A 21047-nucleotide genomic window follows, 5' to 3' on the forward strand; every position below is an offset into this window, starting at 1 on the left:
CCTATGGGCTCCTATAGGGACAGAGAAAAAGGAGGATTGGGGAAAGGGGAGAAACAAAACTATACAATTAGAGACTAGTGCGGATTGCGTACTTGATCAGAAAGATAAAGAAGAAACGGGGGTGGGCAGATCAAGCATGATCAGGAGAAAAGAGAAGGCAGGGAGAGAGACAAAGTAACTGTTGTTCCAAAGGTCCAGGAAGGGATAACGGGAACTGAATGAAAAACCAGACACCCCGGGAGAGCCAAAGTCTGTTGTTTTCTGTGGAAGTGCTGCTTGTGTTAGAAATTCCAAATTTGAGACACGTCTGCTTCCAACAATACCAAAATTTTAGTGCTAAAAAGATGAGAACACAGTTGTGGGCGTTTAGCAGTATTTATATGTAGGGGAGCAGAAGTGTGACATTAGAATTTTACCTCATCCCAAATGTTTGTTAAAACCATTAATGGCATAAATCAAAAGGAGTTTAAATACTTCAGGCATATGACAGAAGATTTTATGGCTAGATGAGACATACAGATGCAGCCATTCAAAATGCGCGGTACAAACCCGCGGTACGATAAACTACCCACAAGCCACTGCAGGGCACCGCGGTAAGTGATTGGCTGGCCAAAATGACCGACAGGGGCACTTGTGGTGCATTGGTTGGTAGTGAAAAGATTTAATCATTTAATGTCTTTACTGTGCACATTTTAATCCGCTTAGTTTTGAATATTTATATGGAATTTTACCACTAAAGGGAATTTTAGTAGCTGAGCATAGAAGAGGAGCATCTGAAGGTCATAAACGATATTAATTTAGGAACATAAACATTACTGTATGTACGTAAACTGTACTGTGTATGGCTGGTCTTGGTAGTTTAAAGAAAAAATACACACCAGTCTTCCATTTCTCCCTAAACATTTTAAGCATGAAAGTTTTATGAAACGGTACCCAAATATGCGATTGCTGTATAGAATGAATTTTAATTTCAAAAAAATTAACACTGAAATTAAGCTGTTTACATCTTCCGCCTGAGAACAGTCACCCGTTGCTACCCAATGCAGAAACACAGCCACTAACTAGCAAAGAGAGGACATTAGCTAGCCAATATGATAAAGAAATAAATGATTATTTTGTTTATTTCTTTTGCACATTTATTTGAACATTTCCATCAATTGTACAAGCACTTGGAAACTGTCCAATCCCTAGTTCATCAGGCATTTTCTTTTACGCTGCGGGCATTCTCCTGGTCTGGCGCCGGTCTGTGTCTTCTAGGATATAATGCCAGCGAACTCTTGTTTTTATGTCCACTATAACAGACAATCTCCTTTGCTTTTAACCGAGCGTTTAATAATTTCCTGAAATGAAAATGATTTACTTTATTTCCCTCACGGGATCAATAAAAGTATCTATCATCTATCTAAACTATGGACAGAATTCTGGGGTCTCCCCATACCAGAGATTATGTTAGGGCTTCAGAATGGTGATTGGCTAACACCATCTGACACCCCTCTGATTGGAGAAAAAAGACCTGCTGGTTTGCTATACATACTGTACCAGGAAGAGGATTTCTTTCTATTCGAATTGTGTATTTTAAAAGTTTAAAAAGTAAAAACCTTACAGCGTATTTTTGTCTTATGCATAATAATGTTCACCGCTCTGTTCAGCAAATTAATAATAAACTTTATTTTATATAGCGTTTTAAACGAATAAGTAATTAGATTGCTCATAAACCTAATCACTTATTCTACATAAACACAGCTTAATTGCTCTCTGAAAATATTTTTTCTTTTTATTTAGGCTCAGATTTCAACTGTAGATTGTATTATTATAAACTTTCTTGGAAAAATGTCTGTTATGTAAACCATGTTTGCTATTAATTCATTTAGGTCTAGAATATGTTCATTGTCTTCCAGTGAAAGAAGGGTTCCTTTCACCGTAGTCGAGTTGACATTAGAAGCTTGCCACGCCCGGACTGTTACACCAACGCATTAGCATGTTAAAGCGATTTCATTGAGGAGCCTAGCCTTTAACTAGTAAGTACTGTACTTACTGGGTTTTGGAGGGGGGAGGTGTCTTTCGCTGGATATCTCGCCCCCTTCTACTTTGAAAATACCTGTGAAACCGGTTTAATTCGTCACAGCCAGCACTCCCGCAGAGAGGGGGGTTGTATTTGCAGTGCATCGGTAATACAGAGCCGACCGCTACGCCGCCACGTGTTATGCTCTTCGTTAATGTCTAAGCTGGAACACATCATTATATCTAATTTTGTATTTCTTAAAAAAAAAATCGTTTGCCCAGCCTAACAGTATTGTTGTTATTGTTTTTAACCTGTAAAGCGCTTTGAGGAGCCACCTTTAAAGGCGCCATATACAATAAAGTTCATTATTATTACTATTGTTAATTTGCTGGACAGAGAGGTGAACATTATTACACAGATGACAAAGATAGCCATTTACGTTGCATTGTGCATTGTGCTGCCGTCATACAGTTTTAAATAATTAAAAGTCTAAACAGTATCAGCTTTATTTATGGGTTTTAAATAAAGGCGATTTAAACGCGATTTAAATCAATATAAATGTTTATATTGTAACGCATAGGTGACTATTCATTGTTATTAAAATGACTTAAATTCGATCATGTTGTGATATTTAGAAATATAAATTTGTTTGGTGCGAGTGAGGTTTTATTTAATCTCTGACTCAGGGAAACGTTTCATTTTTTCAAAGAAATGTTTGTTAAAAAAATTCATGGCTCCAGCGGGATTCAATCACAGACCGTGTGACGTGGGAGTCAGGAACCTAACCCACAGTGCCACCGGCAAGGTCACATGCAGAGTGCTGAAAAAGCACTACAAAAACATTATCAACAGACAATGTACAGCATGTACTATTCCTGTGTTACGGTACATGAATATAATTATATTGTTATTAATTTCTTTAGATACGCGATTCCATATTATATTCCCTTTCAATCAAATTCTAAAAGTATGCTTGTTGACTCCGATATCACGTTAGTTAAAGACTTCGATGCTTAAAATGTTTAGGGAGAAATGGAATACTGGTGTGTATGTTTTCTTTAAAGTACCGAGACCAGCTATATACTGTATGTTTAAGTTCCAAAATTAATATTGTTTATGGCCTTCACACGCGTTACTAATGTTCCTAAATCAATCTCTTTTATGAGCATGTGAAAGGCATGGTGAATCGATTCTCAAAAATTACTGTACTTTGCATGATTGGAAACAAATGTGTGATTGCGAAATGCTGTGGTGTTACTTTTACAAAGACGGTCAATGAAAAAAAGAATGTGGACCAGAGCAATACTTTTGAGTTTACAGCTTGTCCAAGGTCATTCATTATTAATACTGTTAGTAATATCTTCGTTAAAGACTTTGATGGCGACAGCTCAAACATGAGAGGTTGAGCTTTATTAGCTCCACCTTGCGGAAATTCTGGATACTATTATTTTGCTTGCGGTATTATAGGAGAATTTACGGTAACTCGCGGTAGACTGCGTAAAGCGCACCACAAAATAATGCGGTATCGCCCGCTCGTTTTGAATGGCTGCATCTGTAGATTTTGATATTACATCTGGTGCATCACCATGTTAACTCCATCCTTACTACTGAGCAAGGAGGTTTTAGCATCATGTTGTAGGAATATTTCTTATTTTCATGGTTTAAGGAAGCTTGTTGTAAGAAACTAGTAGGGAAAAATGGATGGTACACATTACAGGAAAGAGACAAGAGAGTGTGGATGAGTTACTCATGAATTATAAACTGGGTAGGAAATTGACTTTTCAGTGGGACAATGACCTGAAACAAGGCCAAAGCAAGACTGAAGAGGTCTAGCAATAAGCCAGTGAATGTTCTTGAGTAGTCAAGTGAAAATCCTGACATCCAAAAGAAAATGAATGGTGACTCTTGACATTTGTAAATCATTAAATCTTCTCCAAAAACCTGCAGTGTTTTTTTTCAGATAATATTGACAATACTTCAGTATTTAACTGTGCAAAATGCGTAGAGATCTGTCCAAAAATATTAATGGTGCTATATCAACACAGGGGCTGAATACCTATGCCATCAGTGATGTTTTTTCTGTGAACATCTTTGCAGGTTCTTGCTGACATTCAACATATTTCTTAACTTATAACTGTTTTGTGTTTAATTATTAAAGTGAATCTCAGGGAATGTACTATAAAATTGTTGCTAATGTGCTAATTTTCCAATAATTAAGTAGTTAATGTTAATACCTTACTGCATATTTAATGTATGTACAACAACTAAATTATGCTGACATTAAAATCAGATGGGAACATTAAAATTGATTGGTCGTTTTGCATTTATATTTGTATACAGACTCTATGGTGACAAAAAGGCTTGACTGTACATGGGTTTTGAAGTTAAGAAGACAGGAATCTTTTGTATAATGATTCCTTGTGTTAGCTATGTCAGCTATGTGGATAGGTCTATATGCATTAACATTGACTTCCTCAAAGCAAATTCAAGCCCTTAAGGTAGAAAAAAAATCAGGTTCTATAGGCTGGTTTAAAATCTCAACTTGGGACCCTGGGAAAAAATAAATTTGAACAAAAGAAAATTAGAAATAAGTGTTTCCCTGTGAAAACTAATTCCCTGTGGTTTAAGTCTAGATTAAACATCCCTGCTGTTAATTACTCTTGCTGTAAAGCTGCTCAACATCTGTTTATAGCTGCTGAACATAAATTAACCTCCATGTGGATGCTAGTCAACTTTTTGACTTTTTCTAAATTGCAACCCATAAATAAAGCTGATACAGTTTAGACTTACTGTATTCTAAACTGTATTACAACAGCACATTGGACAATGCAACGTAAATTGCAAAAATGCACTTGGAATCTGTCCAAGCCCTACTACGAAAATTATTTAAACTGCGACACTTATCATTCATCTTTAAATAAACTTTGTTTTATATAGCGTTTTAAGCGAACCTAACAACCATCCCCTTTTCTGCAAAACTGATGTGCTGAAACAGTACAATTAAACACACTCTGCAGAAAAGGGGATGGTTGTTAGGTCAGCTTCAGTTTTACACGTACAGTACACATTTGATTTCATTAAAATTATGAGGTACCCTGTATCTGCAGGACTCAAGAGGCTCTCAGTCATGTCACTTTGCAGTTGATGTCTCCTAGAGGTTCCTAGATTTCGTATTGTAAATAAAAGGAACAGCATACAGTGGGACTTTTTCAAAAACGGGGAACAAATTTCAACATCCGACTGCACCGAGCACACAAATATTGGTTCCAGGCTCCTGAATCACCTTTGGTCCCTGGATCATTGCTTTTAACCATTTACACAAGGTTTTTACTGTAAAGCACTTTCACAGCTCAACATAAATGGACCTTCTGGGGCACAGGCTTTAAAGGAGCTTTTTAAAAAAAACAGACTTTGCCTTTCCCGTTATAAGCTATTCTTTTAGCATATGACAAGCATGCCCTTATTATGGCGATATCCTCCTAAACATTGGAGAAATAACTCTAGAAGTTCAATTAAAACAGAAATGCTTCAAATCACGTGGGATACAACAAAAAAGTGGCGTATTATAAGGTGTGTTAAAAATGTAGCTAGTTTGTTTTCATACCTTAGATTATAATAAAACCTCACCATTTAACAGCAACAGGTGTTTTCTTGAAGTCTGCTAGCTTCAAAGTTTATGGTTTGGCTTTTGTGTATAATGATAGTGAACTGCATTGGAAATGTAGGAAAGTAAGCATTAATAAGCAGGAAAATTAAACCAAGAAACACCTAAAGTACTGGACTATATTGCAGATAAACTACCGATCTACCTTTTAAGCCTGTACAACCTGCAGAACTCCAGCTTTAATTGATTGGACTCAACAGCCTAAGTTTTAAGGTTATCCTTACAAGTGTGGAAAAGCATGGGCGTAATGTTGCAGCCTTCACTGTTGTTTTAGAAGTTGTTTTTTCCAGCTGTACATGAACATTTCTGTCTTGAGTCTTTCTTAACAATATGGTGTAAACAGTGTCTGGTTTCTACTGTGATCATTATTTCATTACTGAAGTAGCCTTTTGATATTTGCACAGTATTTTTTGTTGCTATGGCTGTGTTCATATTCGTAGTTTTCTTCTGTTAAAACTTAAAATCTCTCTCATTAAATTGGCTACAAATGCAATAATTCAACCAGATATTCTTACTTGTATAATGTCTACTGTTGCATTGCAGTTAGTTAATGTAGTTAGTCCATAGTCAGCAATCTAAACTTTATTGTTAAGCTTTAATGATTGATGTTGTACCAGTAACCTTTAGAAATACTATAGTACTTCACAAATGCTTTGTGTGTTTGGAAATCTTTTGAGTAAGAGCCTTATAAAAATAGGTTTAGTTTCTACAGGACATCACAAAGAAATAGGATGGTGTAATTCTCATAATTGCTTAGTGATTGTATTTGGAAGATTATGGACTAAACAGACTTCAGGGATGCCAGTGGATCATTGTGCTATTTGGAATTATTCCAAAAATCAAGTGACCTCTTTGCTGTAGTATCTTTAGTATTATTTATTTAGTATTAATAAAGAATAGATTTATTAAAGTCGTGCGATGTGTAAGCGGGATATGTAAAATAATGTAAAATAAAGTTTTTTATTATTGTTATAGAGAAACATGATCAGATTTTCCCTGGTTCAGAAAAAAGACGATTAAAATCTGTAATCTTTCCACTTGTATGTCATCGGACATTAACGAGTACAACCCCCTCTCTGCCGGAGTGCTGGCTGTGACGAATTAAACCGGTTTCACAGGTATTTTCAAAGTAGGAAGTACAGTGTTAACTAGTAGCTAGACTCCTCAATGAAATCGCTTTAACATGCTAATGCGTGGTAAAATTCCATATGAATATTCAATACTTAAACGGGCACAGTTAAGACATTAAATATACATATACATACTGTATACAGTACAGTTTGCATACGGTAATATGTTTATGTTCCTAAATCAATCTCTTTTATGAGCATGTGAAAGGCATGGTGAATCGATTCTCAAAAATTATTGTACTTTGCATGATTGGAAAAAAATGCGTGATTGCGAAATGCTGTGGTGTTACTTTTAGAAAGACGGTCAATGAAAAACGGAATGTGGACCAGGGCAATACTTTGAGTTTACACTTACAGCTTGTCCAAGGTCATTCATTATTAATACTATTAGTAATATCTTCATTAAAGACTTTGATGGCGACAGCTCATACATGAGAGGTTGAGCTTTATTAGCTCCACCTTGCGGAAATTCCAGATACTATTATTTTGCTAGCGGTATTTACCGGTAACTAGCGGTATTTACCGGTAACTCGCGGTAGACTGCGTACAGCGTACCGGAAAATAATGCGGTATCGCCCGCGCATTTTGAATGGCTGTATCTGTATATTGGCTGGGAATTTCAAGAATATAAAGAAGAAAAAATGCTGTGGTAAAATAATTTTTATTAAATAATTATTTTTTCACAATGATTTAAAAATGATTTGTTAAATGATATTAAATGGAGGGCTTGATTGTGACAAGTAGCCATTTTTCATTTTAAACTAATCAAATTCCATCTGATTTGCATGTTGTAAGTGGGCAAAAACAGGCAGTGTGAGCTTGTACTGTGATTTGGGTGTTCTCAGTTTTCCTTGAAAGTCCAGACTGACTCTTCACATTGCTGGAAGTGGACTCTGTAAAATCAAAGATTTATTCAAATTAGATTTGAACCTGAAATGATTTTATGCAGGCATTTGTTTTGTATTTCAATTGATTTTACTTCATGTGTCTACGTTAGCTTCTTTTACTCTGTTTTCTGGATGTTTTCTCTTGAATCTGATTACCCTTGTGCAACATTTTTAAAATGAAAAAAACAGATAAAGCTGCGCAACAAACTAAAGAACAGTTTATCAACAAATTAAAGAACACTAAACTCAAAATGTGCAACTTGTGTATTTTCCTGGAATTACTTTCAACACGGAGGTTCATAACATCTGTTACTCTAAACAGAGATCTTCCTGTGTGATCACATGCTGTTTACATGTTCAGTATTTTGCAAGGTAAAATTGGATGTATTTGTGTATCTGTGTTACAATAAACATGCATCCCATTTAGGGTGCAGTCCTGACTTGTACACTATACTTCCATTGCAGGTTCTAGGCCTCAGGTTTACCTAGAAGAAGCTGCTTTTTGATAATGTATGGATTCTGAATATGCACAATGTATAGGTTTCTATTTTAAAACTTATTTTAGTAACTCTCACAAGGCTTCCCATAATTTTGAGTTAGTATTCCCAAATTTTGATCCCTGAGTATAAGTTGTACTCTTCCATTACTTACCTGTTGGTATACAATTAAATCCAACTGATACAGGTGTTGTTTCTAATGGAGAACAGTCTGATCTGCAGTGGAGAATTGGCTCCACCGAGTGGCAGCTTGATTCCTCTCCCATTATACTGACATGCTTTTGCAATGTCACAAATTCCCGTTGCAAGGTACAAGCTGCAGGAAGACATTTACAGATCTATAAAATGATGCATAATGTTTGCCTGACTGATTCTAAGTTTGCAAAGTGCTGTTTATTGATGGTGGCAAATCAACAAAACATATAGACTACAGCAAGAACTGCTTAGCAATAATACTAAACCACATAAGAACATTGGAATTGTTGCAAAAGGGAGGAGGTAATTTAGTCCACCTTACTTGTTTGGTAGTCCAGTAGCTTAATGATTCTACAATTTGTCCTGTCACTTCTTTGAAGAAGCCTGGAATTTGAACCTGAACCACCTGACTTGCAAGCCTGTTCCAGATACTCATAACTCCTTGTCAATTTCCCTTCAGGTTCCAATTATGATTATGTGTCTTTGTTTCATTACTGAAAATAATACTGCCCCCTTGGATAACCCAAACTACTGTATGCTCCTTAGCATTTTATAAAATCACCTCACAGTTACCTTTGTTTTAGACTGAAGAGTTTTAATCTGTATATGGCAATCGCCTGAGTGCTCTTTTTTCAACTTATTTTAAAACTATTTTATACTGTATGTCTTGTGATGTAGTCATTTAAACTAAGTACAATATACTAGAAGTCTTAATAATGTGTTGGGAAGCTTCTGCATATCTTCCCTCAGTTCTACATATTTGTATTTCTAATTTATATTGCCTTGGTGAAGAAATAGACGTTTTAGTATATATAACGGTATATACTGTATATAAAAACCTAAATTACTTTCATGAGTAGCTTGTGGAATCACAGAATCACAAGTTATCTAAGTCCCTTACTGTAGTTTCTGTGTGAAGCAATTCGTCACTCCTTACAATTTTAACTAGTTCATCATGTTTATTGTACCAAAGTAAAAAGTGTTATTTATCATGGTTCTGCAGTTAGCACACAAGTTAACAGCTTTTTATCTTAATCCATTTTTAAAACAGGAAAAGTCCAAGAAAACCAAGTCTCACCACCTGAGCAGGGTTCTTCATGAAGCATCCAAGAGTGCACAAAACTGCTTGGACTTTTTGCTGTGTACAAATTTGGCATTCTAAATTCTGTGCGATCCTCTCCATCTGCCTGTCCGCACAGGCCACACATTTTTCCTTTCATCCAGGATTCGATTACAACCTGAATGAGAAGAATACCATAAAGCACCAATGCAAATACTCTTTTGACTATAAACAACTGGTGTCACCTATCCAAATGACTCATTTAATTTATTCAGATTATTTCTTTTCTTAGAAGAATAAAACTTGTTGTGGATCCACTTAAAGATATACAAATTACTCCATTAAAATTACAAAAGGAATAAACTAGTTTTAATAAGACTCCAAATATATTAAATTTTACCTTCATTATTTCCCCATTCAGATATAATCTGTCAAGTCCAAGTTCTGGTGCTTCTATCAGAACATCACCTTCAATGGTGTTGATAAGTAATGTTCCTTTAAAAAACAGATTGCCAGTTCATGAGTACTATGGTTATAGACCGTGATGGTTAATATTGTGTGGATAAGAAAATTTCAGACTGATTTCAAAATATTTCAGACAGTCCTTTTAAATATTTGTTAATAGCACAGTAATATTCCTGGCTCTTAACTTTATGTTGAATCTGTTATTTTGATGGAAAATGTTTCTTGTGATATTGTGGAACATAGAAACTTAATATTTTAAGAACATTATCTGCTGATCAAAAGTATGGTTTATTAGACAAATTTTAACTAAGCTAAGGAATTATTTTTAACTCATACAATTTAAACCTATACATGTTCTCATAACATAAAATATAATTGTCACATATGGTAAAATGTTTTAATTAAAAGTCATCATTCAGATTGTCAACATGACCTGCAATTAATGCATCTGAATTAAATATTAAATATTTCCTCACATTTTCCACCTATGATTCTACGTTTTTATAACAAAAGCAGGATCATGGCTGGCAATTGTGTCAGCTTAGCTGTAATAATATAAATTCAGATTTTTTATTGGTCATTGTTTTATTGAAATCTTCTTATTATTCCATCTTTTATATACCTGAGGGGTCTTTAAATGGCAGGCTAGAAAGTGTCAGGCCAGCATTGTTAAATCTTAGGAAAGGGTCTCTACCAGCTTCATGGTGAATGATTAGATTCCTGAAAGAAAAAATAACATTTTTTGCCAACATATTGCATGAATGTGTAACTGCCAGCATACTACATAACAATGTTACTACATAAGAATTTTATGGTAACTTAAAAGGGTACCTTGTAAAATAGAGCAAAAATACTATACTGTATATATTTATAAACATTTCATATAATAGTGTTTATTAATATACATGTTTTAGCTAGAATTATGGGGCCATCTTGAAATCATACTCAAATAGAATCAAGAAATAAAGTATACATTGATGATTCAAATGTAAGATTATTACCCACTGCAAAACATAGCAGAATTTTTTTTTGTTGGCATTTTACTGCAAAGGTTCGGCATAATACCTTAGGCATTATGTCATATACTGTAACTGAAGTGACTACTTCTGTTTGCACTCTGGTATTTCAGATTCTTGTCATGTTAATTCCATAACATGTCAAGTGGGATGATTGACTCAGCTGCTGCCCTGCTCCATATTTTTATATTTCCCATTCATTACAAGGTCTTCAGAAATTCAAAAAAAATTCTGGTGGTCTCAGAATTTTGATTTGTATTGTAAAAAGTGTATATAAAATGGCAAAGAACAGTATATCTTAACAGAGACACATGATATGTCTACAGCACATACTGCATGGTATACTATAAATAAGGACCTAAATATAAAATGAGAAAGAGCAGTGATGTGAAAAATGTGGCTTTATGTCTAGTTATCTGAATATAGAATGTTCAATGTTTTCAGTTCAAGTTTGTTCCACACATTTTGAGCAATGATGAATATGTAGTCTGAAGCTGAAACGATAGATTATTCAAATCTTACTGGAAGAAAGATTATGATGTAAGTAATCAGAAAAAACTTCAACCAAAATAACCACCTGTAACTTTTGAGACAAAAACAAACATCCGTTTAATTTGGGAAGAAGTTAAAGACTTACATCAATTTTGTGTTCGTGTTAATTATGCTTTGATTATTCTTTGATATTCCTGACCACAGTTATTTGAATGTTTCATGCTGTTATCTAAACTACTCTCTAGCACTATACGTTCCCTTCAGAAGATTTATCATTGATTTTAACTAAACTTTTCTACGTGGATTTTAATTAAGAGATCATCCTACTCTAACACCTCTAGCAACATAAAATAAGATAATTAATAATAATAATAATAATAATAATAATAATAATAATAATTGCTTATACTTATATAGCGCTTTTCTGGACACTCCACTCAAAGCGCTTTACAGGTAATGGGGACTCCCCTCCACCACCACCAATGTGCAGCATCCACCTGGATGATGCGACGGCAGCCATAGTGCGCCAGAACGCTCACCACACATCAGCTATCAGTGGGGAGGAGAGCAGAGTACTGTAGCCAATTCATAGAGAGGGATTATTAGGAGGCCATGATTGGTAAGGGCCAATGGGAAATTTGGCCAGGACGCCGGGGTTACACCCCTACTCTTTTCGAGATACGCCCTGGGATTTTTAATGACCACAGAGAGTCAGGACCTCGGTTTTACGTCTCATCCGAAGGACGGCGCCTGTTTAAAGTATAGTGTCCCCATCACTATACTGGGGCATTAGGACCCACATGGACCGCAGGGTGAGCACCCCCTGCTGGCCTCACTAACACCTCTTCCAGCAGCAATCATAGTTTTTCATACTGCAAGTGGAATTATAATACTTCTTCATGGATAAAAAGTTGACTCCAAAGCACAAGACTGTTATTTGTTAATTTTAAACATATTTATTACAATATTTAGTTGAATAGATTGTGGTACACAGTATGTTTGTTATTTTATAGACAGTGATTGAAATGAAAATGAAATAATTCTTTACAAGATCTATAATGCTAGATCAATGTATAAAAACCTCAATATACTGACAATGAATGTAATATTCACTCACCCAAGAGGTGTTCTAATGTAAACTTCTTTTTTGTTGGATGCTTCTTCTTTCATCAGCACCACAAACTTGAGTTCACTGGTGCAGTCCTGAGCTACTACATGGTAACAAGCTTTGGGCAATGCTGATGTGAACCTAACATTGTTAAATGTTATAAAATTCCTTCCTGCAACAGAACATTGAGCTGCAGAAAAAAAATCAAATATTATTGAGTTGGCACCTTAGAAATGAGAATTTGCATGAATAATCAACAACTCAGAACGTTTGGACAAGGTTAAGATTAAGTTTAAGGTGTTCAAATCAAAATTTACTCAGATCTCACACTTGAAGTCACCTCAGAGTAAGCAAAGGAATTAGCATGTTCATTATTTAAAAAGTGTAAAAGTATATGGAAAAATATGTGTACTGTATATGTCATAGAGTAACAGAAGCGTGAGTAGAACAGTCTTGGGGGCATCATTTACTTGAGTTATGCATATAATGGCCATTCAGTGGGTCCTGATGTCAATAAAGAGTTGTTTTTTGTTTTGTGTCTCTAAGTGTTTTCTAGCACAAACACTATTACAGACATCACTCATCACAATTTAAGTGGCACACCGTTCACAAAGGTGCCTATTACTATGAGGGGCAATACAATACTGTAAGAGACAACACAATAGATGTGTCGGAGTGTTATGCATGTTGGGGTTGAACCTGGACCAGAGGGAATAAAAAGAAAAGACAAGTGGAATGAGGAACTGTGCACTGTGACCCGGCAATCTGCATACAGTTGGTTCTGCAATAGCACCGAGAATGTTAAGTTTGCCTGCCTCCCATGATCACCCTGAAGCTTTCTTTGGGACTTTATATATAAAGTGGCTTTTTTTTTATTACCAGGAACAGAGACTGGACTGTGCAGCCTGCAAAGAGAGCTCGTCAGGGTTTTTTTTTGTGATAATGGTGTTTTGTTAGTGTGTCCCTTGTGAATTCTTGTTCTATTGTTCTTTTGTTTGAAGTAGATAGTAATATCTTATGGTATTTGTTAGTCTATTAGTATCTATTAGTATCTTCAAATATAGAAACTTCAAATATTACATATACCTGTCTTGAGTTATGCATATAATAGCCTTTTAATGGATTCTGATGGCTATGATGTGTTGTTTTTAGTTAATTCACTAATGCTCTAGGGGTACATACAGGCTGTACAGTTAGGAAGGACCTAGCATTTGTAAAACTGCCAAGTCATGTATTTGGCTTAAATACCTGCAAATTGTCACACACATGCTGTATATAGTATTTCAATTGGTGTTTCAACTGAAATTTCAGTTGAGAGAAGGTTGGTGGGCATTGGGAGATGGAGAGTAAGAGAGTGATTACATCAGTCTTTCTGGAGTTTAGGTGAAAGGGTGCTGATGGAGAAATGGATTGTAGGAGAAATTTTGGAGTTTGAGTAAGCTGGATTGGACTTGATGGGAACTCTCGGGTGTTGTGTACTCTTAGCAGGCAGAAGAAGAAGGGAGCCTTAGAGATTTTGAAAGTTAAGGTCTGTTTCTTGCAAGAGTGATACCACTAAATGATCATGATGGTATGAAACAAAATGAATTATGCAAGTGGAAAGCTAGAATCATGGTATTTATATGTAGGTAGGCTGAAGTGGATGAGCATGTGGCCTTCCCCATAGCTCTGTTTACATGTAGTTATTGCATATGTAGAGATACAAGATCTTGTAGAGATTAAAGATCTCTCCAAGCCCATTGTTTCTCATTTCACCTCTGATGGCCATGACCACTCTAATCTCTTCGTCTGTGTTCTCAAAGACGGTTTTCCGAGCTCATGCATCAGAAAGACTACTGAAACCATATTTTACCTTTCATTCCGTGCAAAATTAAAGAAGGCAGGTCATTAAGAGCACTTTGGACAGTATTCTTCTGCATATTTGACAGACCATTAACAGGTATATCCACAGGAATTGGGATACCTTGCTGATAAAGAGTTAGCTAGAATGAAGAAAAGTTTTATAAATTATGTATGAAAACAAATTGAGGAGTTGGTTTCTTTTAAAACACAAATCAATAATGCTAATTACTTGTAATTAAACATTTTCTGCACTTTAAAACTAAACAGAAGCTTTTAATTTTTAGCCTTCAGCTAATCTTCATAGAGAAGCAGATTTATTATAAAAAATGAAAAATGCAATAATTTTTGTATTAAAAAGTATTGACATCCTCCATCTCCAGTAATTTTATTCAATAAAATGCAACAAATATTAACAATGATTGTAATTTATAAATTTAGGAAACATTTTATAGTGTTCTCTAGTTAAAAAAATAAATGTACTGTAAGTTTTTAAAAGTAAAAATTAATTACATAAGTTTAAATTACTTTAGTTAATTTAATGATGAATCAATCATTCACTTAATACATAGCATTTAAGGGGTTATGCTGAAAATGAATTTACCTTTGGAGCCTTGATTATTGTGTCAATAGTACTTGAAGATGTTGCTTTAATGGTTATAGAAATTTGATGGTGAGGATTTTGCTGATGTTTCTCAAAAAATCCTAAATATAAGGCAATGCCTGGAACATATTCAGCAAGCCTGTTTATGTAAAACGACAGAAGTACAATACATTGATTATAAATACAACTTTAATCTGCCAATGTAGCACAAATGTGTGTTTTTATTTTTCTTATACCATTCATAAAGATTGTATAGCATTTATGTTTAGGAATGAATTGCAGATTACAGTGGCAGTGCCTTTTATCTATGACTGCAAATACATACTTTAAATAGGTAATGTTTCAATTTGAATAAGTGAAAGAAAAAACATGAACTAGAAGGTTAGTAGTTTATATAAAAACCTATACAATTAGGGATACACAATATTTTCATGTATTATATGGTTACATTTAGAAAATATAACATGTTGATTACATATTTGCATTAAAAATAGTAATACAGTAAATCAAAAGCTTTGAACATTTTCAGGTTGATTTTAGCCCACAGATTTAAAGAAAAGTTCTATTTTATAGACCAAAAAACAATTAGATTAACTGCATGGCATTTCTTTGCTGTCTGAACAATTGTATAAGCCATTAAAACAGTTTTACCTTTTTAAATTGTTTTTCATGTGTCTTGGTATCTTTCCCCATTGAAACTTGAACTGCAAGGCCAGGTGTGAAGCTGATTTATCCAGAACTTCAGACTTTGTGGCAATCTTGTAGTTCTCACAGTCTTCTCCCCAACTGAGCACCATCTAGATTATTTAAAAAAAGTTAATAACAACTGTAGGTGTGTTAGAGTTTCCACTGTTACACGACAGAGTCTAGACACAACTTTAGAGATTGAATTGGTAAGAGTATACAGCACATGGATCAGATTGAGTCTTGATGTAGCATATGCCTTATGTTCAGTGCTTAGACAAAGTCTAACATTTAATGTAATAATTCATGAGATCATAAGACAGGATGTTTCTTACTTTAAAAATGTATGTACTTATTTGTTACTTTCATTTCAGCTCATGGAACAGAAGAATCTGTTATAATTCAAGCTGTTACAATTCAAGTTAATCAAATTCCCATTTTCTCCAAAAAGATGAAAGATTTCCAAATGAATGACCTAATCTGACGGAAATTTTTTAGATTAATATTTTAATCTAAAAAAAAGAAGAATATGAGGGAATCTTATTTAATTATTCTGAATTTTCAAAGGTATTGACAAAGTCAGCTCAATCTTCTTCTGTTGAAACCTGTAACCTGGCTCATTTCAATAATCAAAGAAAGAGCTAAATCAGCCGACTTGGGTTCATATCATTTGCAAAAGTTGTTCTCATGTTCTTATTTAGAACTAATTATAGATGTTTTTGTGACACGTGTTTTTATCAGAAAATATACACACTGTCAGTATATACAATTGTTGTTTAAACCAAACCAATGTCTTAAACTAATCATGTAATCTTTCAGCACCAATTATGGGTTCATGACCTAATCCTCCTGGTTATTTTTGTCTCTGCACCCAGTATTGACTTTTAAGCTATTGACACCTAGTATTATTTCTAAATTACTGGGATTAAAATCTTCCATATTCAAGTAGAAATTTGAATTTAATCTGCATCTCTACAGTGATAGAATACATGGTCGATCAATGGCAGTGTGACGTTTGTACAGTGGTTGAAACCTTAACAATATACTATACATCACAGAAAAAGTATTTAAGTCTAATAGATCCCAGCTGAATAAAACTAAAATGAAAACTGAAAGGTTTTTTTTAAATTTGAGATGCTGATGTAAATAATTGATCTTATACAAATTACCATTGTTTTTTCATGCGATTTCTCCACTCCAGCATCAACACACATCTTCCATTTACTTTCTTCATTAATTTCAGACACTAACAGGTGCATTATGTTTTTTGGGGTAGTAGGGGATAGATATGCAGTTGCTTCATAGCCTTGAGACCTGCCATCACTTCGTACTGCTTCAGCCATGGCAGTCACAAAAGGAGACACAGAGTCGTCTATTAGCCCGGCCTTAAAAAGAGAAAAGTGTTTATAATGAATTTTAACATTTTTAGTTAAAAAAATCAAAATCCTCTTTGAATTTTTCTATTTTCTGCACTACATGACTTGACATTCCTAACAAGTGTAAAAGTATCCTGCTATTCCACTGAACTGCAGTTAAGCATGAAATAACCATAAAACAGAGTGTATATATATACATATGTTTCTCATTTCACCTCTGACAGACACGACCACTCTAATCTCTCTGTCTGTGTTCTCAAAGACGGTTTTCCGAACTCATACATCAGAAAGACTACCGAAACCAAAATTATCCTGCAGCTAAAATCACACCATCCCCCTTCTCTTAACGACAGACTACTCTTCTTCTAAATTTTCTCCATTCATTGGAAGTTTCATTTCACACCTCTCTACACCTATTCTGACTTCACACCTCTTGATTGGCCTCTCTTTCTGTCCTCTGCTCCCGCCTCTCACTCCTCCTCCCTCCCAGCCTTTGTTCTCCCGCTACATTACCTTTGCCTACTACCTTGTCTCTCTCACACCTGAAGAAGGCTCCACGGCCGAAACTTTGTGTTTTCTTTCTTCTTTTTTTCAGCATGGAATAATAGTAAACCTATTACTTGTTCCTTTGCAGCCTACGCATTCTGACGCAGCTACCCACCTGAACTATATATACAAATTACCGTATATTATTTAAGATCATAATAGTAATAATAAACTTTATTTTATATAGCACCTTTAAAGATGGCTTCTCAAAGTGCTTTATGGAATGAGAACAACAATAAATTAAAAGAATACACAAGATAAAACACAATTACAATACAGAGAGGAGACCTTAGATGGTGGTACTAGGAAAAGCAGAGGGGTGAAGAATGGAACCAGTTAAGTAAAAGCTCTTCTAAAGACGAAGGTTTTGAGTCTAGATTTGAAAGAGTTTATAGAAGGTGACTCTCTGATATCCTTGGGCAAAGAGTTCCAGAGCTTGGGGGCATAACAGGAGAAGGCCCTGTCACCCATACAATGTAGATGGGCTTGGGGGATAGTAAGGAGACCAAGGTGAGGTGGGGAGTAAGGTGATAATAGTTCAGACAGGTACTGAGGTGCCAAGCCATGCAGAGCCTTATAGGTGAGCATGAGGATAGGACAAGTCCACACAAAATCTGACAAGAAGCCAGTGCAAGGACTCCAGGATAGGAGTAATGTGATCACTTGCACTAGACCTGGTCAGGATTCTGGCTGCTGAATTTTGGACAAACTGCAGTTTGTTCAAAGTAGATTTAGATACCCCAGCGTGTAGAGCATTACAGTAGTCAATTCAAGAGAACACAAATGTGTTGATCAGCTTTTCGCCACAGTTAGTGATAGCATAGGGCGTAGCCTAGCGATATTTCTGAGGTGCAAAAAAGATGTTTTGACAATATGCTGCACATGTGGGTCGAATGTTAAGCCAGGATCGAATATCACCCCAAGGTTTTTTAATTTAGACTAAAGCTCAAGTACAGAACCATCTACAAATAGGATCTACAGCATTGGCTTTACAAAGTTGATGGGGGGTGCCAATAAGCATGTCTTGTCACAGTTAAGATGAAGGAAATTTTGAGTCATCCAAATTTTTTTATGTCAGAGAGGCAATTAGATAGAATAGAGACAGCCACATCAGTGTCAGGTTTGGTATTGGTGTATATTTGAGTATCATCAGTGTAGAAATGAAAGCTGAGGCCATGTGATCTTAAAAGCTGACCAAGTGGAAACATGTAAATACTGAAGAGCAAGGGGGCCAGTATTGAGCCCTGAGGAACATCAGATTAAACAAGACCAATTTCAGACTTATACCCATTAAGAGAGACAAAGTGCGATCAGTGATGTAAGATGTAAGAGCAGTATAAGAAACTCCAAACACAGTCTTAAGACGAGAAAGTAAGATGTCATGGTCAACAGTGTCAAAAGCAGCACTGAGATCAAGAAGGATAAATATAGAAAGAGAACCAGATTCAGTAGCTATTAGAAGATCATTAGTGACTTTGATCAGGGCAGTTTCTGTGCTGTGAAGTAGACAGAATCCAGATTGGAGGGGTTCAAAAAGGTTTAAAATGTGACAGCAGATTCTAGAATTTTTGCAAGAAAGGGTAAGTTGGAGATGGGGTGAAAATTGTTAAGATTGTTGAGAGCCATGTTAGGCTTTTTTGGCATGGGAGTAATGGCATCAGTTTTGAGGACTGGTGGTACAATGCCAGTGCTCAAGGAAATGCCAGTCCTCAAAGATAATTTGAAGCTAGTCTGATCAATGCATAATATACGAGCAGGGGACCCTGTAAGGATTCCTCAATGAAGAGATATGTGGATCTTGTGCAGATGCAGGAGTAGGTTCTGTAGGTGTCGAGGCAGGTGAACAATCTGGAATGTCAGGCGAGATTGTGGTTGAAAAGGAGAAAGGTGGTTTGAAATCCAGGAAGAACAAATGGAGGCAAACAATCCAAATTGCAAGCCGAGGTCCAAGGTCGAGAGGCAAAAGGGGAGTCCAGTATCCAGAAGAATGCGAAGTTCAGAATAAATGCCAAGTAGAGCTCTAAAAGAGTAGACTCAAGGGGCTTAAATACTGCTGCCTGCCGCATGGTAGGGCGTGTGGTGCTGAGTTAACATGTGCGGCAGCGCTTGTAATTATTGCCCCGCTGCTGGCACTGAATAGTTCTTTTGTGGGCTGGTCTGGGGAGGTTGGCAGTCATGACAGAACCTTAATGTTAAATCTCAGTTTTACAAAATACAGAAGTTGGAGGTTTTAAAGTATGTTGTTGATGAATATATACCAAATAAATGATCTTTTTTACTGTCTATTGTGTTAAATAGTTTGTTAAAAGCTTATTGTGTGAACAAGAATAATCTGAGATCTGATTATTATTTTTTTATATTTTATATTTTTTACTCTACTGAAGACCAGGCTCCACACAGTGGCTGATAGAGGTTCCTGTTTTATAGATCCACATCTTTGAATCTGTTTGCTCAAATCCATTAAAGATCTTGCAAATATTATTTTTAAAATTCACTTAAATATTATAACTATAGCTTTTAAAATCTAATTCAGTTTTACTCATGTTTTTAATAAGTAAATTTACTATGCTCTTTGCTTCAGTTATGTGTATTAGACATGTACAGTGCACAGTTTTTGTGAAGATCAGATAAATAATATGTATTATTTGTATGTTTTATTTGGGGAAATATATATGTCCAAAATGATAAAAATGTATACTTTTAAATAAGTTACATTGAAACATTGCATTATATCATTATCATATGCTATATACAGTATATAGATTATGCTGTGGCTTTATCATATCATTATAAATATTTTAAGTTTGAAAGCTTCACTGTTTCTTTGAATGCTATGACTTAATAGAATGAATTTATGCAGAATTTAGATCTAAACATATGTTAGATCATATAATATACAGTACCTTCTGAAACTTGGATACACCGAGGAAGTCTTCAAAGACGTCAGGTATACTCTACAATGAAAAAGTTGGTCATGAGTTTGATGGGTGTACTGAAGAGCTCAATTGGTACCAAAACACATGACTTAATGGCCAGAGAATAACGTACCAGTTCCTGTGAGGAGGAGCTTGAGGACTGATTGCTATTCCAGCGACTTTCTAGGACCCTGCTGCTTCTCCAGTCTGGATTACCTCTTCCACGTCTCCTCTTCGAATTGGAGGAAGAACTGGATGAGGAAGAGGTGGAGGATGAACTGGATGCAGAGAGATTGCTTTTAGACCATTGCACTCTTCTGTGTCCCTGGTGTCCTTTTTCGTTGGATGTGCTGCCACTAGAAGAGCTAGATGACGACCCCGTGATTGAAGTAGCATTTGATTCCTTCTGGTAATCAAAAACATGATAAGAAGACATGTTTGTTTATAAAATATAGAACTGTACCTATTTAGTGAAGACAAAAGTATTGTCCCATTCATTTGAATTATAATTTGAATGGATTAAAATTAGTTTTAAAAATAGTAAAACTAAACTAAAATAGTAAACTA

General features: G+C 35.3%; 1 protein-coding gene across 3 annotated transcripts in view; it reads right to left on the reverse strand.

The window, feature by feature from the left end:
- Nucleotides 1-7438: 7438 nt before the first annotated feature.
- Nucleotides 7439-21047, reverse strand: part of LOC148652202 (vitellogenin-like) — a 42619-nt gene continuing 29010 nt past the window's right edge. The window contains exons 23-34 of one of the 3 annotated variants that reach the window (XM_088598891.1): nucleotides 20614-20883; nucleotides 20469-20519; nucleotides 16813-17028; nucleotides 15611-15756; nucleotides 14960-15098; nucleotides 14369-14498; nucleotides 12526-12706; nucleotides 10523-10620; nucleotides 9836-9930; nucleotides 9454-9613; nucleotides 8335-8496; nucleotides 7439-7689 (exon numbers count right to left, since the gene is read on the reverse strand). In XM_088598891.1, the coding sequence (XP_088455017.1) occupies nucleotides 7562-7689; nucleotides 8335-8496; nucleotides 9454-9613; nucleotides 9836-9930; nucleotides 10523-10620; nucleotides 12526-12706; nucleotides 14369-14498; nucleotides 14960-15098; nucleotides 15611-15756; nucleotides 16813-17028; nucleotides 20469-20519; nucleotides 20614-20883 (1776 nt within the window). In that variant the 3' untranslated portion in view covers nucleotides 7439-7561. Of the gene's footprint in view, nucleotides 7690-8334; nucleotides 8497-9453; nucleotides 9614-9835; nucleotides 9931-10522; nucleotides 10621-12525; nucleotides 12707-14368; nucleotides 14499-14959; nucleotides 15099-15610; nucleotides 15757-16812; nucleotides 17029-20468; nucleotides 20520-20613; nucleotides 20887-21047 lie in introns of all 3 variants that reach the window. The other 2 variants (XM_088598890.1, XM_088598889.1) reach the window with 2 other exon arrangements.

The sequence above is a fragment of the Lepisosteus platostomus genome, chromosome 11 (assembly GCF_059453375.1).
Source record: "Lepisosteus platostomus isolate fLepPlt1 chromosome 11, fLepPlt1.hap1, whole genome shotgun sequence".
NCBI lineage: Eukaryota > Metazoa > Chordata > Actinopteri > Semionotiformes > Lepisosteidae > Lepisosteus > Lepisosteus platostomus.